This window comes from Simochromis diagramma, unplaced genomic scaffold, assembly GCF_900408965.1.
Source record: "Simochromis diagramma unplaced genomic scaffold, fSimDia1.1 OVJJ01000685.1, whole genome shotgun sequence".
NCBI lineage: Eukaryota > Metazoa > Chordata > Actinopteri > Cichliformes > Cichlidae > Simochromis > Simochromis diagramma.
This window is the reverse complement of record NW_024387477.1, coordinates 13761600-13782977: the sequence shown is the minus strand read 5'-3', so window position 1 is coordinate 13782977 and position 21378 is coordinate 13761600. Positions and strand designations below refer to the sequence as shown.

At 41.2% G+C, this 21378-nt stretch overlaps 2 protein-coding genes across 2 annotated transcripts; one reads left to right on the top strand and one right to left on the bottom strand.

Annotated features, from left to right (window-relative positions):
• The first annotated feature begins 765 nt into the window (after positions 1-765).
• Positions 766-14758, top strand: ehd1a (EH-domain containing 1a). Its single transcript, XM_040015524.1, has 6 exons — positions 766-1533; positions 5990-6087; positions 10623-10864; positions 11583-11753; positions 13060-13224; positions 13579-14758. Exons 1-6 carry the CDS (start codon positions 1145-1147, stop codon positions 14107-14109), a joined length of 1596 nt encoding a protein of 531 aa, XP_039871458.1. The 5' UTR covers positions 766-1144; the 3' UTR covers positions 14110-14758.
• Positions 14759-18779: 4021 nt separating this feature from the next.
• Positions 18780-20488, bottom strand: map1lc3cl (microtubule-associated protein 1 light chain 3 gamma, like). Its single transcript, XM_040015528.1, has 4 exons — positions 20123-20488; positions 19971-20026; positions 19775-19881; positions 18780-19603 (listed from the first exon to the last, which is right to left on the bottom strand). Exons 1-4 carry the CDS (start codon positions 20178-20180, stop codon positions 19414-19416), a joined length of 411 nt encoding a protein of 136 aa, XP_039871462.1. The 5' UTR covers positions 20181-20488; the 3' UTR covers positions 18780-19413.
• Positions 20489-21378: the final 890 nt, after the last annotated feature.

Here is a 21378-nt window from a genome sequence, read left to right as displayed (position 1 = left end):
GTAAAAAACATTGTCTTAGTCTTATCAAACGAATATTTAAACCCCCCAATTATGCGATCACTTTTCCACTTCTGCTCCCCGTAGCGTCTGTATAATAAATTTTAAATTTCTTCCTCTTCTCCACATTCCCCCATTATCTGCAAAAAGTGATAACCCGATTCCACCCTCTACATCCTTAAATAAATAATTTAGCAACATTAAAAACACAGTCTGCTCACAATGCTCCTTTGTGGCGTTCAATTTTCTGCTAAACCCTCCCCTCCCTTACTTTTATTTGTCTGTCTGTTAAGAAATCCTTAATCCATCGGAACATTCTACTATTTATACACATTTCCCTAATATTAATTAGTAGACATTCCCTCCACATTCATATGATATGCTTTTTCTATATATTGAAATAACTGCCACTACACTCTCATTGTTTATTTGTTTACGTTTTTGTTTGGATTTTTTCCTCATTAATAATAACTGAAACATTTAACCAAGACAAATATACAAAAAAAAACCCTGGAAATCAGGCAGGTGGTAAGCGCGTTTTCACACGACTGTATGTGTATGAACTTTTCATGCAGAGGCTTTTATTGTGAAATAAAACATTCACAATGTTATTGGAAGTTTCACAGGTTCATATATATATGAACAAATGAATGAATACATGCTTTCATCAAAGTTTTCATAAGGGTTATGAAGAACAGAGGCTTTTATTGTGAAATACAGACTGTAGCGGTAGTCCCCGCAAAAAAAAATACTGTTTCCGGAATAAGTCCTCTTCGGCGGTTCACCAACTGTCAGCAGGTGGCTAGTCGGCTGGCAAGCCAATAAACAGTTTTGCTGTCTGACATTTAAGCAGCAATTGACTGCATCTATCTGACTGCAGCTTAGTGTTTATGGTGGCGTGTCGTGTCACGTCACGTTAGATAACGTCCAGTGAAAAAGGAGTCCTCCTTGAATGACTGACTTCGCAGTTGCGTGGCTAGCTAGCAAAGAGGAGGGTGGGGACAAAAACTTCAGCCTCGCCCAGTCCGTAGCTTTATACCAGCAGGCAGCTACTCTCTCGGCGGTGTGAGCACCCACACCTCTAAATTCGATACTTATTAAAGGGGAGACTGAAACCCTCGTGTCAAGTAGGCGAAAAGAAGCAACCATGTTCAGGAAAAACTTGAAGAAGGATCCCGAGCTGTTTCAGAACGTGTCGGAGGGACTGCGGCGGCTTTACCGTACCAAACTGTTCCCGCTAGAGGACACGTATCGATTCCACGACTTCCACTCCCCAGCCCTCGAAGATGCCGACTTTGATAACAAGCCCATGGTTCTCCTGGTCGGCCAGTACTCCACCGGGAAGACCACATTTATCCGGCACCTCATGGAGCAGGACTTCCCCGGTATGCGGATTGGCCCGGAGCCGACAACAGACTCTTTCATCGCGGTGATGCACGGGGAACAGGACGGGGTGATACCGGGTAATGCCCTGGTTGTCGATCCCAAGAAGCCCTTCCGCAAGCTCAACGCCTTTGGCAACGCATTTCTCAACAGGTAAAGCCAGTGAGCAGGACTCCACTCTATCAAAGAGGATATGAAAAATTATATGACTCCCACCACTACCTCCACCTCCCAGGGTTATTCATTACTCTGTGAATGAAATGAATGGGGCTGACTCGAATTCTCACTTTAGTGCTGTTGTGTGTTGAGAAACTGTCATAATAACACAGCAGCCCTGATTTTAAATGCACTCCTACATGTTCTTACATGTACGACACGTTTCAAGGTACATTCTCACATTATGCTGTTGCACAATCTTTTAAAATGAGCCGAGACTGTGAGGGTTTTACCTCTTTCATCATCTTAAAAGAATGCTGGTGTTTTGTGTCAATAGATGACAGATGTAGCTTGTATATAAAGCAGAGGGTTGGAAGGTGCTTTCCAACACCTTTTCCCACTAGCCTTTCCCTTTCGCTTTGTATCATATGCTACCAATCAAATGATCTTCTTCGCCACCTGGCAGAATCACTCTTGGCTGACCATTTTCTCCCAGTGTGGCCTCTTGAACTTAGAAATAGTTGAAGGTTATAATTGCTAGGGGGCATGCCGACCTTGTCCTGTCCTCAGCTCATGAAGCCATAACTTTCATGTCCTATGGCATGGTAAACCAACTCCCTCATCCGCTACCTGTGACCTTATATAGTTCTATTACAAAGGATTAAAGGCGTGGTTATCGATTTTGACTATTGTAACATACCTTTTGGCACTACTAGACTGGCTTATGTGGAGTTGGTCAATTCTAGTCCATGATCCAGATAACGAAGAGATTATGGGGAAACCTCCACAGCCACTCCCAAAGCATTATTAATTACTTTTATATTTGTTACTCAGCTCATGTCCTAATCCAACAAAAATGTCCCCCAGCAAACACTCAGATGACTCAGAAGTATTCCCCTTGTGGGTCTTTTACCAGTTAATGCAATTTAATTATGACAAGAATGCAGAAATAATCAAAAACAGCAGAATAAAATTAAATAAATGGCATAGAAAACTGATTCTAGGGTATTCTTTCAAACCCAGAGAGTGCCAAGGGCAGCTCAATCTTTGAGTGTTTCATTGAGTAAATGCTCCTCCCAGCTCAGAGTGCAAGTGAAACTGCACAAGCAATGTGCAGTGAGCCAGAGCCAGTGTGACGTTTCTTAAAACATCTGAGTCCAGTCTCCTAGGTGCTGGGGGGCTTTTGGGGGGGGCAGAATTTGACATCATATGTCAAACATCTGATTGCTGATTATGTCATTTCCTGTAGAGGATGTAGGTATGCCCCCCTTCTCTGCCTGAGTCGCACCCTGAGTGGGATTAACAAATAATGCACAACTGAAAAACTCTGGGACAGTCATAATACTTGTTCTGTTATTAGTTTCAGGGTATTATGTGGGTGTAGGTAGGGTAGCGCAAACACTCAACTTGACACTTCCCTAGCTGGACTAATTTCCCATTATCTCATGACAGCCCTTCCTTTATTATTGTAGAGTGTTTGGTTTATCTCGCATGAGTGTCAAACCTTTGCCAAGTGTCATCACTCAAACTTGAAAATGTGAAGTAAGAATAGGGGACTCTAAGACTTCATTGGTCACTATGGCTTTATTACTGACTTGAAGGGAAGACAGATAAGATTTGAACAAAAGCTATTGTCCGTTGTAGCATCATTTGCCAAACTGCTGGAAACAGTCCTGCGGTATTGTGGGACTTGTGGTAGTCTTTCACTTCAGTGTGCATCTCTGTCTCAGAAGCATACGCAGACATGAGCGGGCATATGCTGGTTTAGAGCTCACATGATCACACACAACAGGATATGTGGGTAAGACAATAGCAGGTGTATGAACTGTTTAAACAGCTCACGTGGCATTTAGCAAAGAAGTGGCCTGCAAGTTGATGAATTGATTAAAATTTTCCACGAAGAACTGGATGTAGATAAACATTTAGAACCAGGCTGACTTCTGAACCATACTTCTGAGGCCAGTTTTCCATTTTCCTCTCAGGAAGTCAAAGAATTTAGCCTGGTCTTCAGCTAGGTAGGTAATATCAAGGGTCACATTGGTAATTGACTGAATGAGACTGTCAGGGCAGCTTCTCTTAATAGCTCTTAACTATAGTCATTCAAACTTCAGATTAGCCTTTAAATACCAGGCTCTCGGTATAAGCAGTTATTTATGAAGTGAGTAAACAGAAATCAGTCATGTGATCCTCAAATGCAGAGCTTTCTCTTGGGTTTTCTAAGCCCAAAATAGTAGGTAGCTTCCCAATTTTGGTGGTTTAAAAAAAAATATATTGAATTTATTGAATTGTGGTTGACCTTTCATTGTTTGTGCAGTGATACTGTTCTGAGTGTTTCCACAAAAGTAACCCAGTTTCTTTTACACCTAGATGAGCATGCAAATGTTTTAGCTCTTCTTCCCCTTTTATGTTTAATTCAACTGCAGTCAGAGCCCCTCAGTGTATGTCAGTGCTTTCTGTAAATGTTTAGTCAGTAAAATCGGAGTCAGCAGAGCTCAAGTTCCGCACTGGCCCACCCCGGCCCACATTATCCTGCTCCGTCCTGTACTCCTCCAGGGTGCTGACTCTGCACTTTGTTGTGATAGCGGCTGACACATGTACACTCTTATACAGAGGGTAGCATGAAGACCTGTGTAGGTATGTGTGTAGTAAAATGATTGATTCACCCACACGAGGCAAGACTTCACAGGAAGAAGGAAAAGTCACACAGTTGTAACCTGCTGTTTGCATCTCCAGCAGTAATGACAGATACCCCGTTTCCTCTTCTCTCAGGGAAGTTGAGGTTACGACGTGAGGGAAGGTCATAGGTCAGGAGGTCATTAGCTGGAGCCAGATTTGCTATCACAGCATAGGCTTGATGTCTTTTACACTGTGGTGCGTTTCCCACTTTCTGAAGATATAGTGAAAAACTGAAGGATCTTTGATATGCTCATGCACCGTCCCCCCTCGTCCCCTTGGGCCCTCCGTTTCAAAGAATTCCAGCTCAAGTTCATTGGAACATTTTTTTTTTTTTTCCTGCTAGCTCTATGTGGAAAAATGTTTGGATAGATGGCTGAAATGGAAAAGCTCAGCCAAAATTCCTATTGGGAATCACATGCCATCAGCTTTAAGAGCGAGAGAGTGAAAAACCTGCACGTTTGTTATCTTTTTGTAGTTTATTATTGTAACATTAATACACAGGGCCTCTATGCAGGAAGCTCTATTCTTATATTTCTTTAAGTTGCTCTTTGTGGATTTTTCCTTTCCCCGCTTTGTTAGGGTTTTCTCGTGTGTGTGTGTGTGCGTGCGTTCTCAGCGCGGTCACAGCAGGAATGTAAAAGCACGATTTTTTTTTTTTTCTTTTTTTTCTCCCCCAGTCTTATGACCTGCTGCTTCTGAGCTCATGTTGTGAGTATCAGTTCAGTTTGACTGAAAGGGCAACAGAGTGTGAGAAGTAGTACTCCTGACTGTGTGGTGTCTTAACAATCCCCTTCTTTGTCCTGAGTGGGACAATGGGGGTGTATGCAAAAGCACCCATCTACTTTCATTCTTATATCTGTCTGTGTTTGTATTTCTTGGCTTCATTTCTGTTTAAGGGCTCACACTCGGCTTTAAAATTTAAACCCCAGTGTCCCAGCTTGATGAGAGTATTGTAAAGTGAATTATGCCGCACTGGGAATGACTAAGGCATATAATTTATGGCTTATCATGTATTGTTCATATGTTTTCCTTATTAAATATTCTTACCTCAGTGCTGACCTAAAAGCATGGCTGTCACGCCGTTTGGAAAATCTGACTGTATAATTATGTAGCCTCACTGTTGTTGAGGGCAAACATCCAAACTAGAGCTGAAATAATTAATCAGCTTGTTGAACGACAAAAAGAAATTACTGCTTTGATAAGCCATTATTGATAATAAGCAAGTCTTTAAGTAAAAAAATGTCACATGTCCATTCATTTCATCTTAAAAATATTGAATCAAGCGTGTTAAAAGCAGCAGTTGGTAGCAGTCTTTTACAATAACCACACACTTTATAAACCAAATGATTAGTTGAACATTAAAGGGCAGATGTAGAATAACTGTTAACTTCAGAAATGTACATTTTTAGTTTACCTTAAGGCATCAAGGATTTGTAAAATGAGATTGTAGCTGTCCTCTAAACCCCAGCTTTGTCCTGTTAACCGACTCCTATTTTATATTAGTTTCAGGTTTCTTCCAACAAGAAAGAACATTATTTTATGCTTGAGATATTGTTGCTACAAAGTTCAAGATTAATGTCTGTTTAATAGGAGTTCTATGTAAGCATTCTCACCTAACCAGTTTTGTATCCCTCTCTCCTTTTACACCCCTCTGCCTGTTATTCTTGATCCAATCTCTCCCTCTCTCTTTCATAATGCTCTTTCACTTTCTTTTTCTCCCCTCCATCTGTGCTCTGTGTCTCTCACCCCCTCCTCCCCCTCTCTACCTCCTTGGCAGGTTCATGTGTGCCCAGATGCCTAACCCCGTCCTGGAGAGCATCAGCATCATTGATACTCCTGGAATCCTGTCAGGGGAGAAGCAGAGGATAAGCAGAGGTCTGCCTCACATACATCCAGTTTTCCCACCTTTCACATATGCCTTGTTTCATGTTCTTAAAACTCTACCACACCACACCCACTGCTCAGAACCCAGAAACAAGCGCAATCAGAAAGCATTGCATGTATGCAAAATAAAACCACAGGAAGTGACAACTTCACTTCTGAAAAAGAAATGTTGAAACAACAAACATACCCTCCTTTCCCCAAGCCTGTCTCTGTTTAGCAAATGCACTGCCAATTTACTGCAGCAGTTTGGCTCACTGTGTTGTCAAACCTGTATTTAGCTCCTTTAACACCTCTAGGTCAACGCCTAACCAAACAGGTTGCATAAATCTGATGGAGACCTCAACAGCATGACAGTGCCAAGAGGCCACATAGCACTTTTCATTCTCTGTAGCTCTTCAGCGCCTTCAAAGAAATTGTCTGAAAGGGAGAGGAGCTAAAACAGAGCTGAGGCCCAAGACCAAGGCCCGGTATAAGATAAATAAGGACTATTTTAAGCAAAGCTCCAGGAATAAAAAGATATAGTAGGGAATAATTATACTAGATGGCATTTAAATCCCTCTTGTTTTCTAATCAGACCTAAAAAGGTATGAAAAATTGCCTCCTGCATTACCATTCTTCCTATTTTTATTTGCTTTATTACTACTTTTTAAACTTGATTTATCTTTTCTGTTTCCTATGTACTATTTATCACTACAGATCTGAATCATTTCCCTGTACTCTGTGGAAATAGATCAATTTATATTTTTATCTGCATGCTTCAGCAATGCTTCGACCTGCAGGGTCATTTCAGAATTGCCACATACGCACTTTTCTTGTAACTTTTGATGATCTTACAAACAAAACATAGCTTCTTCTTTTTTTTCTCCCCACCTGCTCTGTGTGTTTGAGAGGAAGCACATATATAAGCACAGGTTTTCTGTACAACCCAGAGACAGGAAGTGGAGTAAAATGGCAAACATAGCAGAGTTTCCCAAGACTGCCCTCCCCTTATCCACTACCGCCTGTGTTTGGCAGCTTCTTTACAGGCTGCTCTTTATCGCAGTTGTTTCCTGTGAGGCACTATATGAAGAAATGGGGGGGAAAAAAAGAAGACTATTAAGCTAAATAAAGAAAAACTGATTATGTAATTAGCCTGTAGAAAGAGAAAGGCCAGAGAAACTGACAAGGCCAGACAAGCGACTGTAGACGTAGAAACGGATGTGCACATCTGAGTATGAATAAAGAGATTTGGCACACGGAAAAGTGACCCTGACTAAAGACACGAGGACGCTAAATCTGATGTTTCATACCTTAAACAGCTGTATACATACAGCACATACTCCTACATTCTTGCTGTCAAAGAGACTGTCCTCCGCATACACACTGTCTTACAGACATTATCCTCTCCTCTGTTTCTGTATAAACATGAATACAATACGGTACTGCAGACATACTGTACTAACTGTGTCATATATAAACACAACTGATTGGATTGTGCTGCTCAACTTTGACGGTCATGTGTGCCTCACCCAGAATAATGGCAGATCTGTTTTGTACCAGGCCTACAGAAAGCTATGATATTATTTCAGGTTTCCACAGATTGCTACGTCTCTAGTTTTTAGCGTAGATCCGCATTGCACAATTTCAAATGTGCAGGCTGTTGACATAACTTCACAATTACAAAAGTTTTCAGGAAAAAAATCAGGAAACGTGAAATTGATTTAAGTGTATTGTGCTTTTTTTATTGCATAACACTTGAACTGTGTTTATTTTTGATTAGGTCAGCATGTGTGGTTCAGTGCTTGTTCCTTAGTAAACTATGAAGTGGCAAAAGCTATAGTAAAACTGGAACTAGGTGGTGTGTTTTCCGACAAGCAGTGCTGATGAATTGACAATGATATTTTAATGCTATTTAGCAAAATTAGAGGGGACTTGTTGCCCATTTTTTTTTCTGTCATGTATGCGCTCCTACATTGGTGGGAGCTCCTGTTAAACATAGCAAAGGACTGAAACAGTCAGCAAGAAGTGCAAGTAAGATTATACAAGACTGTGCAATGAAAAGTAATCCCTGTATGCCAAAATCTCAGGCAGTGTTTTTTTTCTGCTCTTGGCTCTTTATATTGCCACAGAGAGGGGATGTTCCTACTGTGGTCACCTCAGACACCAGTCTCCTTCTGTGAGCATAAAATCCCCACCCACCTGCTGTACAAACCTTTGCAAGGCAGCCAGTCAGAAGAGGGATGTCTTAAAGAGAGAGAGTAAAAACAGTTTGTTTCAGGCAATGGATGAACTGGGGGCTTGCACCAAAGACCTGCATAAATAAACTAAACTGTGACTCGTGCAAAACTCTACTAGAGTCTAAGAATAAACATCTGGAGCTGGAAGTGAGCATAATAGGTCCACGTAAGCAGATTGTAAATACATTTTTTTAAAAAGGCTGAGTCTGCCACTATTAAGAGATAAAAAATAACACTTAAGGATTATTCTGAAGAAGAGGATGTCACTTTCTGGAAATATATGTCCTTGCTGTGAAGTAAATGTGCAGCAAACAGATGTTTAAAGCTGGTTGTTTCTGTTGGCCTTTTGTTTAACAGACCTTGGCATATCGCACAACTTTATGCTAAGTCCTATCTGTTGTTTTATAGCTGCTGTGCTGTGATATGGAATTCTGTTTCTCGAATTCCAAACTAGTCCTTCGACTTTTCCCAGAATTCTGAATGAAAATATGCTCAGGGTTTTTTCCAATCATCTGCTCTCTGTCTAAGAGGCACATGATTTTGAAGCCATGAAGTCATGAGTGCATGGTTCTATCCCTTCATGTCTGTGTGAATAGTACAGAGACACAGCAGTTGTTAATGCTATGTGTTCTAAGTCAGCCTTGAGCAGCTGCCTCTCCGATTCCCTGACATGTGCGTTTAAAAACAGACTTAAGATGGAATGAACAAATATCCTCATCTGGCTCCCACTGGGATCCTTAACTGCAAGCAGTCCCCCTTTATGCCCCTTTACTTTCACATGTTACAAGCATGAACTAATTTTCCAGTATCCATCTGCTATATTCATCCAGACCTTGTCATTTTACTTTCACTTTTACTCTCTGTGTTCCCTCTTTATTCTCTTTTTATCTCCATGTCTCCCTCTTCGTGTCTCCATCACAGAGTTGCTCTTTTGACCGTATCTCTCCGTTGCTCTTTTGTATACATGTATTTGGACAGGGACAAAAGCCAGCCATGTTGGAATGCATGAGCTGCAGATCTGCCGTCAATTGTGCAGCTGCTGCGATGAGCTTTTAGAGCGACTGTCTCATTGGCTCAGAAAAGAATGCACACACTAATGAAAACCACTGCTCTCTTCGCTCCTACCTCCTCAAGTCCTTGAGGCAAATGAAAACTTAGGGGGGAAAAAGCCAATTTATGCAATCTGACTCTGCCCCGAGTTTCTCAAATAACCAAAGGAAGTGAATGGTACAGTAAGTTTCTGTGCTCAGGCGGCTATAGAAGTGTGTGTAGTGCACATTCTGGTCAAGCTATTCACTTTTTTTTTTTTTAAAGATGTTACAGTGTATAGCGTTTTCAGTTTAACACCTTATATCAAGTATGTGTCTTCCTGCTTTCTGTTGATCTTTCGTTGCTTGGTTTCTCTAAGGCACGTTGCAGAATCTGCTGTGTCCAGAGGTCATTTTATTCCTGAGGCTAAAACCTCCAAAGAAAAAAGCTTTTAGCCAGTTCCACAGGAGTCACCCACCCTTCAATGTTGCAACACAATTTTCAAAATGGTTTTTTTTGTTACATTGATGGTTCAATTGTTTGTTTTTAAAGGGTCAGAAGTACTAGGTTATGTCAGACAAAGTAACAGGCTCTGCATTGTCAACCTCCCACGGCCCTGCTGCAGGCCAGAAAAAAAACACGTCATGCTTCAGATTATTCAGAGGGACTGTGGTTTAAACTTACCTTTATACCACTCTCTCTCTGTCTCAGTAAAGCAGTAAAGCCAGTTAATCAGTAATCAGAGGAAAAAGACCTGCCTCTTGAAATCCCTTATCTAAACATTACCTGGAATATAAATATGTGTAGAGTCCAAAACTAAACTTCTTTAAAGATGCAAGTTATTGGAGTTTCTTTCAGGTCAGATGGCTGCCACACCGTTGCACTTGATGTGCTCAAGTAGAATATGAACAAACATTGGAAGATAATAGTGCACACTGATACCCAGGACAATGTAGCCTGCTATGTGTGTCACTGTGAGCTTATCTAGTCATGACAGTTCTTTATCACTCCCCATATGTTAACAGCATGACACTATAATAATTCGTAATATGGCTGAATTTAACATGTACTGTCTTGTTTTTGTTTTAATGGCAATGCATCATCTGTTTGGGGAAACTTGATTTCAAGCAGCATACACACCTACCTAAGTTTTAATGTTGTTCAGACCTTATTGTAGACAAAAGGTTTAGAGCTGGGAAAACAGTCCAGTTAAGAAACCCAGTAATGCGACATTTAATATATTTAAAGATGTTTCAAAAAGCTTTTCTTTACTCTCTCCAGGGTACGACTTTGCCGCTGTGCTCGAGTGGTTCGCTGAACGCGTGGATCGCATCATCCTCCTGTTTGATGCCCACAAGCTGGATATCTCTGATGAGTTCTCCGAGGTGATCCGCGCACTCAAGAACCACGAGGACAAAATGCGCGTGGTGCTCAACAAGGCAGACCAGATCAGCACCCAGCAGCTGATGAGGGTCTATGGAGCGCTGATGTGGTCTTTGGGTAAAATCATCAACACACCTGAGGTGGGAAGGAGGGAAAAAAAAAGCCCTTTTGTTGTTTTTGTGCTCTTTTTGTTGTTGTTTTTTTACAATTCTGTTTTTGACTGAAGATTTGTAACGCTGTGAGAATTATTTCACTCTAGCCTGGTAGTAATCAAGTGTTAGACACATGTGGAGCAAACAAAGGATGTTACTGTTTCAGAGTGAAAGCCAAGCTCCGGGCGAAGGTTGGATAGCTTTTCCAACGTTATCAAGTTCTCACTTTACCAAGGAACTTAAGAAAAAAAACTCCTTAATGAAAGTGAAACGCGGATAAAATACCATCCGTGTCAAATCCCATGTCCTAGCTGATATCACGTGACATAAGCACTTGTGATTTTTCCACCTGAATACTGAGTTAATGTTTGATCCAGAGCCATATTCATAAAGTGATCCCAGGGAAACCTTTGGAGCATGCAGATAATTACTCATTGACTTTGATCTGTAGTTCATATCCTGTTTGAAGGATTAACACTACAAATCAGTCACATTTTTAAAAATGTACTCTTGATTAACTCAGTCTTACACTCTTTTTCTTGTTTTTATTGTGTTGGACTATATAAATGTTTTACTTCTGTTTATAAATCCATGAGAACAATGTCACATATGTGGCCTGTGAGAGAATTTCTTGCCGTGGGTTTGAGCTGTAAAGTGTAACCTGATGGAGATGAATGGATATTAACTTGGAAAACCTTTATTCTAGGTGGTGCGTGTGTACATTGGGTCATTCTGGGCACAGCCCTTGTTGGTCCCGGACAACAGGAAGTTGTTTGAGGCGGAGGAACAGGACCTTTTTGTGGACATTCAGTCGCTGCCACGCAACGCAGCTCTACGCAAACTTAATGACCTCATCAAGCGAGCACGTCTCGCCAAGGTCAGTATTAAGAAAATTCAACCCTTTGGCCCGATGCAATGATCATTGCACAAAGCACCACATTCTTTTATACCAGTGCTTGAGTAGCACCTATGCTTCCTTTAAAGGATAGGCATGGATACTTGGAGAAACGCCACAGGTTCACCTTTGAAGTAGTGATAGAATTGGTATGGATTGGTAGGAAATGCATTTTAAAAAATTCAGTGCTATACACCACCACTAGTTCTGTGGTGTGTGATAATCCAGTAGTCACTCACTGATGGATCATAGGAGTGTCTATAGACAAGCTTAGAGTTCAGCCTGCTGCTCTTTTCACATAGAGTGAGCTCAGTGCACATGGCAGTTTACCGGCGTTAGAAGGTGTGCGTCTGCATGAAACCAAGCTCACCACATGTCAACCAGCAGCAGCGGTGACATTACATCTGGGGCACAGGTGACAAATAACACTGTAATAGTATAAACTAAGCTTTGTAGCGTTCACATCATAAACACAACCCGTTGAAAGTACCAGTATACTTTTTTTTTTTTTGCATATTTTTATAAATGGTATATTTAAAAAAAAAAAAACATGAATTATAAATAATTAAAAAAAAAAAAAAAACACAGAAAAACAGCACTGACCACTTTCGGAAGAAAGCCTGCGATGTCAGAAAACACATTTTATATGCATTTATTTACCCTGGAAATATGCGTCACTGTGTTCTGTCTCGATGTAGTATGTGTTACTGTGTTTTTACACGTTCCAGCCATAGACCCGTCCTATCTTCTTACATTTTGGTGGCATTTTTCATTTAATTGTACATTTTTAAAGAAACCAAAAAGTAAAAAAAAAAATGTTGAATTCTTTTTAAAATGGATATTTCTGTCACAGATTACCATTCTTAGACTCGGCTGCTGAGTTTAATTTATGTGGTCATATTTTCACTCTCTATTCTTTTTAAGCCCCTGTCTTATGTCACTAATAGGGTGACACCAAAAAACAAACAATCCCCACCCTGCAACTTAGTGTTTCATGTTTAAAGTCACCACAAGCAGATGTCAGCCCAGTGATATGTTTGAACATATGTCAGTTTTAAAACGACTAATACAAATTATAGCACAGGGTTTATCTATTTCTGCTTTTAGTCAATCTGTATATATCTGAAATTTAAAAATACACTGCAGACATCTATTTTAAATCTAGTTCCCTTCATTTGGCCTTCTGCCTGATTGAAAAGTCCAAAATTCAGATGTTGTAGCTCCGAAATGTTTAATGCAGAAGTCCAGAGGGTGCTAAGAATTTCTGCTTTTTCTCTTATGCATTCAGGTGCAAGCTTACATTATCAGCTCTCTGAAAAAGGAGATGCCGAGTGTGTTTGGAAAGGACTCCAAAAAGAAGGAGTTGATTGCCAACCTGGGGGAAATCTACCACAAGATAGAGAAGGAGCACCAGATCTCACCCGGAGACTTCCCCAAACTTGATAAAATGCAGGTAAGATTTAAAAAGGGAAAAAAGAAAGAACTGAAGCACTTCCCTGACAAAACTGAAGTGCTGTCTTGAGTTACAGATCTGATGAAAACACAACTCTATTTTTGGAGTGTTGTATAAAGTGTTAGAAACAGGCTGTTCAGAGTAGAATGACCTTCCAACCTTTTACTCTTCACATCTTTGCCCTTCTTTCCTGCTCTTGCCCTCCAGGATGGGCCAGGACGGCGATGAGATTTATTTTTCCTGGTTTGTCAGGAAATCCTGCTTCTTGTATGTTGCTCCCATTGGTAGCCATTGAAGACTGATCTATTTCTATCACCAATTCCTGTTTTCTCTCAACCACCTTCATTCCCTCAGGAGCTGCTAAACGGTCAGGACTTCACCAAGTTTGCTTCACTCAAACCCAAACTGCTGGAGGCGGTGGAGGACATGCTCGCCAATGACATTGCACGTCTCATGGCAATGGTCCGCCAGGAAGAGGCCTCCATGCCCAGCCAGACCGTCAAGGGTGGAGCTTTTGAGGGAACCATGAGTGGTCCCTTTGGCCACGGTTACGGTGAGGGTGCCAGCGAAGGCATTGACGAGCTGGAGTGGGTGGTGGGTCGCGACAAGCCCACGTACGATGAGATCTTCTACACCCTCTCTCCCATCAACGGCAAAGTGTCTGGCGCTGCCGCCAAGAAGGAGTTGGTGAAGTCCAAGCTGCCCAACACAGTCCTAGGAAAGATCTGGAAGCTGGCAGATGTGGATAAAGATGGCTTCCTCGACGACGAGGAGTTTGCCCTGGCCAACCACCTGATCAAGGTAAAGCTGGAGGGCCACGAGCTGCCTCCCACGCTGCCAGACCACCTGGTGCCCCCGTCTAAACGTGGGACAGTGGAGGCCTAGATGCACCCTGCAGATCATTGATGTCAACACAGGGCTCTCCAGGCAGTGTCTAACTTCAAGAAAGAACGGCAGCACCTGGGGTATTTTTCACCAGAGAGAGACTGGAGGGTATCTGGGGGTTGGGTGGGAGGGAGGGCGGGTCCATCTTTGTGAATCTGGGGATAATGTTTAGTGTGTGTGAAATAAACGGTGGGAGAGGGGTTTGATTTGCAGACCGATAGAAGGACAATTACCAAACTGATGGGTAGCTGGAGGTCACACGATGAGGTGGAACATGGATTTATGCATCCTGTGTAAAAGATGTCTTACAAATATACACTTCATATTGTTATATGTTGATCCAAAGAAATCTAGTTTTTTTTTCCAAATGGGAAAGAGAAAGGAAATTAATCAAAACAGCGGTTAGATGTGCTTTATCTCTATTTTTGTATTTCCTCACTGTTAACTTTGACTCTTTCCAGAAGCTTCCTTTTTTATTATTTTGCCGGATAAATAAAAAGGAATGCTTGTACCATTCAAAAGGTTAAGTGGATTTGTATTTAATATTGCTATATCACATTTAACAGTGGTTTGTCAGAAGAAAGCTACTTATTAAAATGGGGGAAACGCATTTAAATAAATATGCTAAATAAATCTTAACTGATTCATAGTTTGGTGCTTTAAATTTGTAGTGGTTTTCTGTTACCAAAGGTTATGTCAAGGACTGTGTCACCCAGAGGTCATCCAAAGGTCATCCAGAGACTATTTAATGTATTAATTTAAATTGGTTTAGTGTGCTCTTCTGCCCTCTGTAGGCTAGACAGAGTCAAAGCAGGGGGCTGGGAGGACATATAAGGTAATTTAGCCATGAAAGTGGCTTCTGCCTGCACGTTTTCAAGGACAAATTGAAAATGGTGGCGAAGGCAGACATGCTTGTGTTCTCTGGAGCTCTTACACGACACGTGGAGACAATTTACAAAAACTCAGTCCGGGCTCAGAGACGAGCACAAATTGTAAACAGAAAGACAGGAAACACTCTCCAGTGAGCCTGGAAATAATATACACTTTTATTCGCCTTATAAATCTGTGCGACTATATAACCTGAGCAGGCCTAATGTAGATGTCAGATGTCAAAACAAGCAACTGAAGTATAAATAATACTCGTCAGGCCTGTATGTATCGGCTGTTTTCTCAGTGTTTGTAAAGGGAAATGCAGAAAGATGACTTATGCAATTCCAAGAGTTGCACAAACACATCCTCATACACTGCACGTCTCATCATGTTTGTTTGCATATTTTCCAAATGGCAGATTCATCGGTCTCATCTGATCATTTTATGTAACTGAATATCAGTTGAGAGAATCAGTTTACCTCCTAAAACACGCCATTACACTCATGGTCATGCGTTTCCATCTTATCTTAAAATTACTCTGAAACGCTGCACAGTGACTCAGTAAGTTATCAGCCAGCATAAGATACATGATATTTCTCCTCTGGTCCAGAGGCGCTCTCTTGTGTCTTCCTGAGTTATTACAAGTGCTGTTTCGACCAGTTGTAAGCAATTCTACTTTCCCACGCCCTTCCAGCACATGCGTGATGGTGACAGTAAACATTATGTAGTTATTAGGAGCTGCACAGATTTCTAACACTTAATTAAGACAGGTCTGCTCTGTCTTAATTATCCTTATCTGCATTCTTGCCCCAAATTAACATAACCATCCTTTCTCCATGTCATTTACTTATTGATACTTGACGTGAATGGTTTAATGTATTGAATGGTAAAAATGTATTGCTTTTTGTGTTGTTACACCTTTAACATAAGTCACGCAGTTAGGCCCATAAAAGTGCTTTAACCATTAAGGCCTCTGTCAGTGCGCCCCAGGGTGGCTGTGGCTACAATGTAGCTGCCATCACCAGTGTGTGAATGGGTGGATGACTGGTTGTGTAAAGCGCTTTGAGGTCCTTAGGGACTGGTAAAGCACTATACAAATACAGGCCATTTACCATTTTTATCACATCACCCAGGTTCAGATTGAGCAGTTTGTTTTTGTTTTTGTTTTTTTTGTCCTTTCAAATTAACCAGATTAAAGACCTGCATTTGATTCCAAGTGTTGATCTTGGATTTAGTAGCTGTTCACTGGAACTAAACAAGCGAACAGCTACTAAAAATGTAAATAAGGTACACCATCATTAACCCTTGGAGGTCCCTAATGGACATTTATGTCCATTAGGGACCAAGGTGGATGGATTTTTTAGGGATCTCCAAGGGTTAAGCTGAAACATCCAAATAAACCAATCAGGGAGAGAACACTAACTTTAATCTGGTACATGTGTAAAAAGTGTGACAGCACCGGGCTGCTCAGCACCACTAATACACCACAAAAGACAGTTTAAGTGCATGATTGGATTCAAAAACACTCATTATGAGGTAGGAATATCATTGTCAAGGGAGTTTACAACAAGGTAAATGAACAGATAAGAGATAAACTTGGTCCAGAACAGTAGGAAGAGAAAAGGCTTGTGATCTAAGGCATACCATGCCATCTGTCAAACATGGTGGAGGCAGTGTTATGACATGGGCGCCTAGTGGAACCAGGTCATAGTGTTTATTAATGATGTGACTGCTGATAGAAGTAAAAGGATCAACTGTAAACTATGCAGGGCTCTATGCTCTGCTCAGATTCAGCCAAACGCTGCAAAACTGATCAGATGTTCGTCAGTGGCCCAGTGAGTCGCCTGTTCTCAGGTCAACAGAGCGTGCTTTTCAGCTATTCAAAACAAAACTGAAAGCAGTAAAGGCCTGACGCAACATCTTAACCATGAAGACCGCATCTGGTGATGTCCATGGGGTTTTTTTGTCCAAATACTTACGGACATAAGCTGCGCGTTTTAAGGATGCGCAACTTTATCACCTGATTGTACTGTTGGTTGCATCACTGTGTCTGCAAACAAAATGAATTTAACCAAAAGCGGATGCTTGTTTGTTGTGTCCCATTAAAGAGGTAAAAACTCTTTTAAGATGGATTTCTTTTTGTTCTCTGGCACAAAAATATTGTTTAATATAACAACTGTTGTAAAAACCACTGATCCTGAATTTCAGCCACTGCATCACTATCACAGGATAAAGATCAAAATACAAGCCTTGTCATTAAACTAATGCAAAAAGAGGAAAAAAGGATAACTAATAAAATCGGAAAGAAATCATTAGTTAAGAAACGTGACTGGATTATTCTGCCAATCAGAGATACCAAGAGATTCCTAAAATTTAACATAAAGCATAATTTGTGGCCACCTTTAAAATGGAAAAGAAATGCAATTTAGAAAGAATTTTTTTCCATTTACTATGAAAATATTGGAATTTACTGAAGCTCCTTTGCTTCTGATGTTCTTTTAATTGTAAATAAAACAGAGCCAAAAACATTAACTTCCCCCTGAAAAGTCGGGATCCTCCCCGGTTCAAGCAGATCATTTCCAGCTGGCAGCAGCTCTAGAGTTCCCCCTGTTCAGGTATGATAATTTACTGACAGAAAGCTGCTGGAATGCCCAGGCTGGTGTGAAGAGAGAGGCTGTTTGGCTCTGCATCCCTGTGCCTCTGTACACTGTGTTTGGATAGCCGCTCCTCCACACTGTATATCTCTCCTTTACATTGTTTCCGTCTTCCTGCCTTCCTCTGTCAGGACGTCACCCTTTTCGCCTCTTCCTTCCTTGCCTTCCACTGTTTTCTGCTACTGCTTCTTTGTTTTTCATCTGTATTCCAGCCATGCCCCTGACTCTCTTTCACTCCACGTCAACCCTCTGACATGCTGACCCCAGCAGGGAGCTGACTGGGTCAGGCTTATGTAACACAGTCATGTGGAGGCCCACTTGGAATGAAGCACCTGTAGCCTATGTGTGAGTACAAACTGTAAGATGTGCAGCTATTAAATACTCATCTTATATAAGTCAAGTCAGCATTAGTATAGTTTGAACATCCTTAATGACCTGTGGAATAAACCTCATATATTGGACACTTTTTAAGATGTGTGCCTACTTTTTCTGCACACTGAATGCAATCTTTAAACAAGGATATCCGAAAAACTTCCAAAGGTAAAAGCCTGAAATCTTCACTTGCCTTTCTTGCCATCAAAATGAACCAGATCTGTAATTTCAACTGTAATTGAAATTACAGTCTTACTCAGCACCTCAAAAATCTTGCGTGTCTTATGCATGAGTTCAGAAAGGAAGATCTGCAATCACTCATTTGCCTGCCTTCCTGGGTTTTAGGCTGCTTTGCTGTTCTCTTCATCACTACTGCTTTTCAATACAGTCAATCTCAATACTGTCATCATTACTCTAGTCCAATTATCTTCTTGCCTGCCTTCTTAGAGCCAATCAGTATCCACTTTGCGTTGTTTAAATCTACGCTCTCTGTCGTTCTCCCTTTCAGACTCATTCGTGTAACCCACCTCCTCCCCATCTCCACCTAGCAGACAATTCAGTGAGAGCTTCATCCAAGCCTCAGTCTTAATCTTCACCAGCACCTAGACTCCTGTTCTATATCCGATCACCACTGGGATTCTGTTCTGCCATGATGGGTCATCGGAGTCTAACTGCCAAATACATCAATTTCTCTATCAATAAATCATGTTCTTCCAGATGATTTCTCCTTATTTAAAAGAAATTGTATTCTTAGAATCTGTGTAGGAAATATCACACAAGGCCAATAATTTATTGGGACAAAATTTTATTTTTTGGTGATTTAAGAACACATCAGAGCAGCTTCAAATGTACCTCTAGGAGTGCTTCAATATTTCCTGTAATGAAGATGTTTTCTGGACAGTTTCACATTCTTGAGGGAAGATGGGGATGGGCAGAAGGAAGATTTCATATAAGTGTTTATAAGTTACAATGTTTAACCTGATTTTGTCTGGTGGAGGGGGTGGAAAGTGCTGCCACAAACACAAACACTGGTTTATCTGCATTGAAACTCAACAGAAAGACATTTTTTTTATGTTTAAAGAGACAAAATACACACCAAACATTCAAATTAAAAAGAAAAATCTTACATTTTTTTCTTAATTTAAAAAAAAAAAAGCTTTATATACTGAATATCTTTTAATAGAAACCCTTAAATATAATTAGTCCTGTTACCCCAAACCAAATCTGAGTCTTTACCACAGACTTGTGTTATCTCTTTAAGTCCAGGGAGGTTTCATGAGGTAGACAGATGTGCTCTTTGGGGGGGAGGAACAGTCTTGCTTTGGCTCAGTTTGTCCTTTTTTCCCCAGGTTTGGTTGTGTGGTGTCTCCACTGGTCACAAATCAGTTCGTTTTATCACTTTTCAGGCTCAGCAGGGCCGCTTGGCTGCTTGCAGAGGAGCTCCGAACATTTCCTGAGAGGCATAGGTGATATACAGGAAGCCGTCACCATCTCTGTAGCGGGTATACACCTCCCCCATGTTGGAAGACATGCAAGACATGCTCTTCTCCGCCACCAGGAGAAACAGAGCCTGGGTGGAGTCCAGGGCGATTTTATTCCTGGAGGGGAGACAGTTGGAGAGGCAGACTGAGATTTTTAGGACAAAGGAAGACAGAATGTGAGGGAGGCAGAGGAATGGCGAAGAATGACAAATCTGACAACTTGCAGGAGAAGAAAAGGGCTTTAAAAATCAGAACAAAAGAACCTGCTGTGAGTCACAGATGACGTACCTGAGCAGGCAGAGGAACTGACCCAAGGTGAGCTCATAGGGAACCAGGAACTTTGTTTTGTCCAACAGGGGAAGGGTCCTTTCACGGATGTAACGTTCGACAATCACCTAAAAGCAAAAACACGTCTGCTTTAACAGGAAGTTCAACAACACGCATCTATTATGTCTTTAAAACATCTTAGTCTGAATCAACTTACAGGCAGCTTGTTGGGGAATTTAGACCGAATGCTGCACACTTCATTTTTTCTTGTTGCTAGAGAAAAAAATAATAATAATTTGAAGACCATATTTTACACACATGCTTTAAAAACAGCATCCACTCAGTGAAAGGTCAACCAAATTGTCCTACTGAGGCATTTCCTCTGCTTGAAGGGCACCGTTTCCACAGATTTCTCAAAAGGAGCCATGTGTGCTTGGTTTTGTTGAGTGTTTCGCAGAGGCCGGTGGTGATGGAGGCTGTCTCGCCCGGGCTAACGACAGAGTCCCCTCGGGTGGAAGTAAGCAAACCCCGACGAGCTGAGGTGACCACTCGCGTTTTATAGGGTGCGTGGGCTGGGAGGAGTCGAAATGTGACACCAGCAAACAAGGACACGCTCCTCGTCCCGGGGAGAAGTGTGTATGGATGCAGAGGTGAGTGTGTGTGTGTGTGTGTGTGTGTGTGTGTGTGTGTGTGTCCTCTTCAGAACAGATTCACACATACTGGCTATCTCTCTGAGTGTTCTCACGTCGGCTTGTGATTTCGGTGCTGCTGTCACGTACACAGAGGAGGACACTATGTGAAGAACACAGCGTAACGAAGGAGGCCCGCCTCCAAGAGAAGCAGAGGTTCCTAAACAAAGCTGCACAACCCAAACTGTCACACTCAAAAACTAGATGAGCCATACTTCTATCCTTTCACTTAGTGTCTGACGTAGGACACCATGGTCATCTTTAGAACATTTAACCCACGTTAAGCTAAACTTTTACCCTTGACTAACAATGGCCAGCACCAATGATGACAGTGACTTGATCCTGTGTGCTTCTAATTACAGGAAGCACTGTGTAACTCATGTCTGCAACATCTGCAAGCTCCAAATGTTATCTTATTACCTTTTTAAGTGCTGTGTGTGTTTCACACATATGGACACAGAGACATTCATTTAGATCCTCAGGCAGAAATCTGTACTTGTTTCCACATCACATCTAAAGTCAAAGGGCGATTGTGCTTTGGCTGTCCAGCTTCATCAGTTGTTGACTGACAGGCTGATGAAGTCTGATTTGCCTCATCAGCGTCTTCTTTTAAATCACTGCCAAAGACTTGTTTATATCATGTATATGATATCTGTTGGTATCCGTTTTTGTGTAGATTTTTGGCATACTCTGCTGATTCTTTTAACATTTAGATAGTTTTTTGTCTTCATTTTAAGTTATTACAGCAGGTCACACTGTATCTTCTTCGTATTGTCATTTTTGAATGCTGTGTGGCCCATTTTAACTGATTTGTAAATTGTTTTTATAATTTTCTCTTAGTTTGTTCTTTTATTCTTTGTTTGCCAGAAGCACTTTGCAATTCTGCTTTACACATAAACTTTAATATTATTATTATTAGTGTTATTATTATCATTA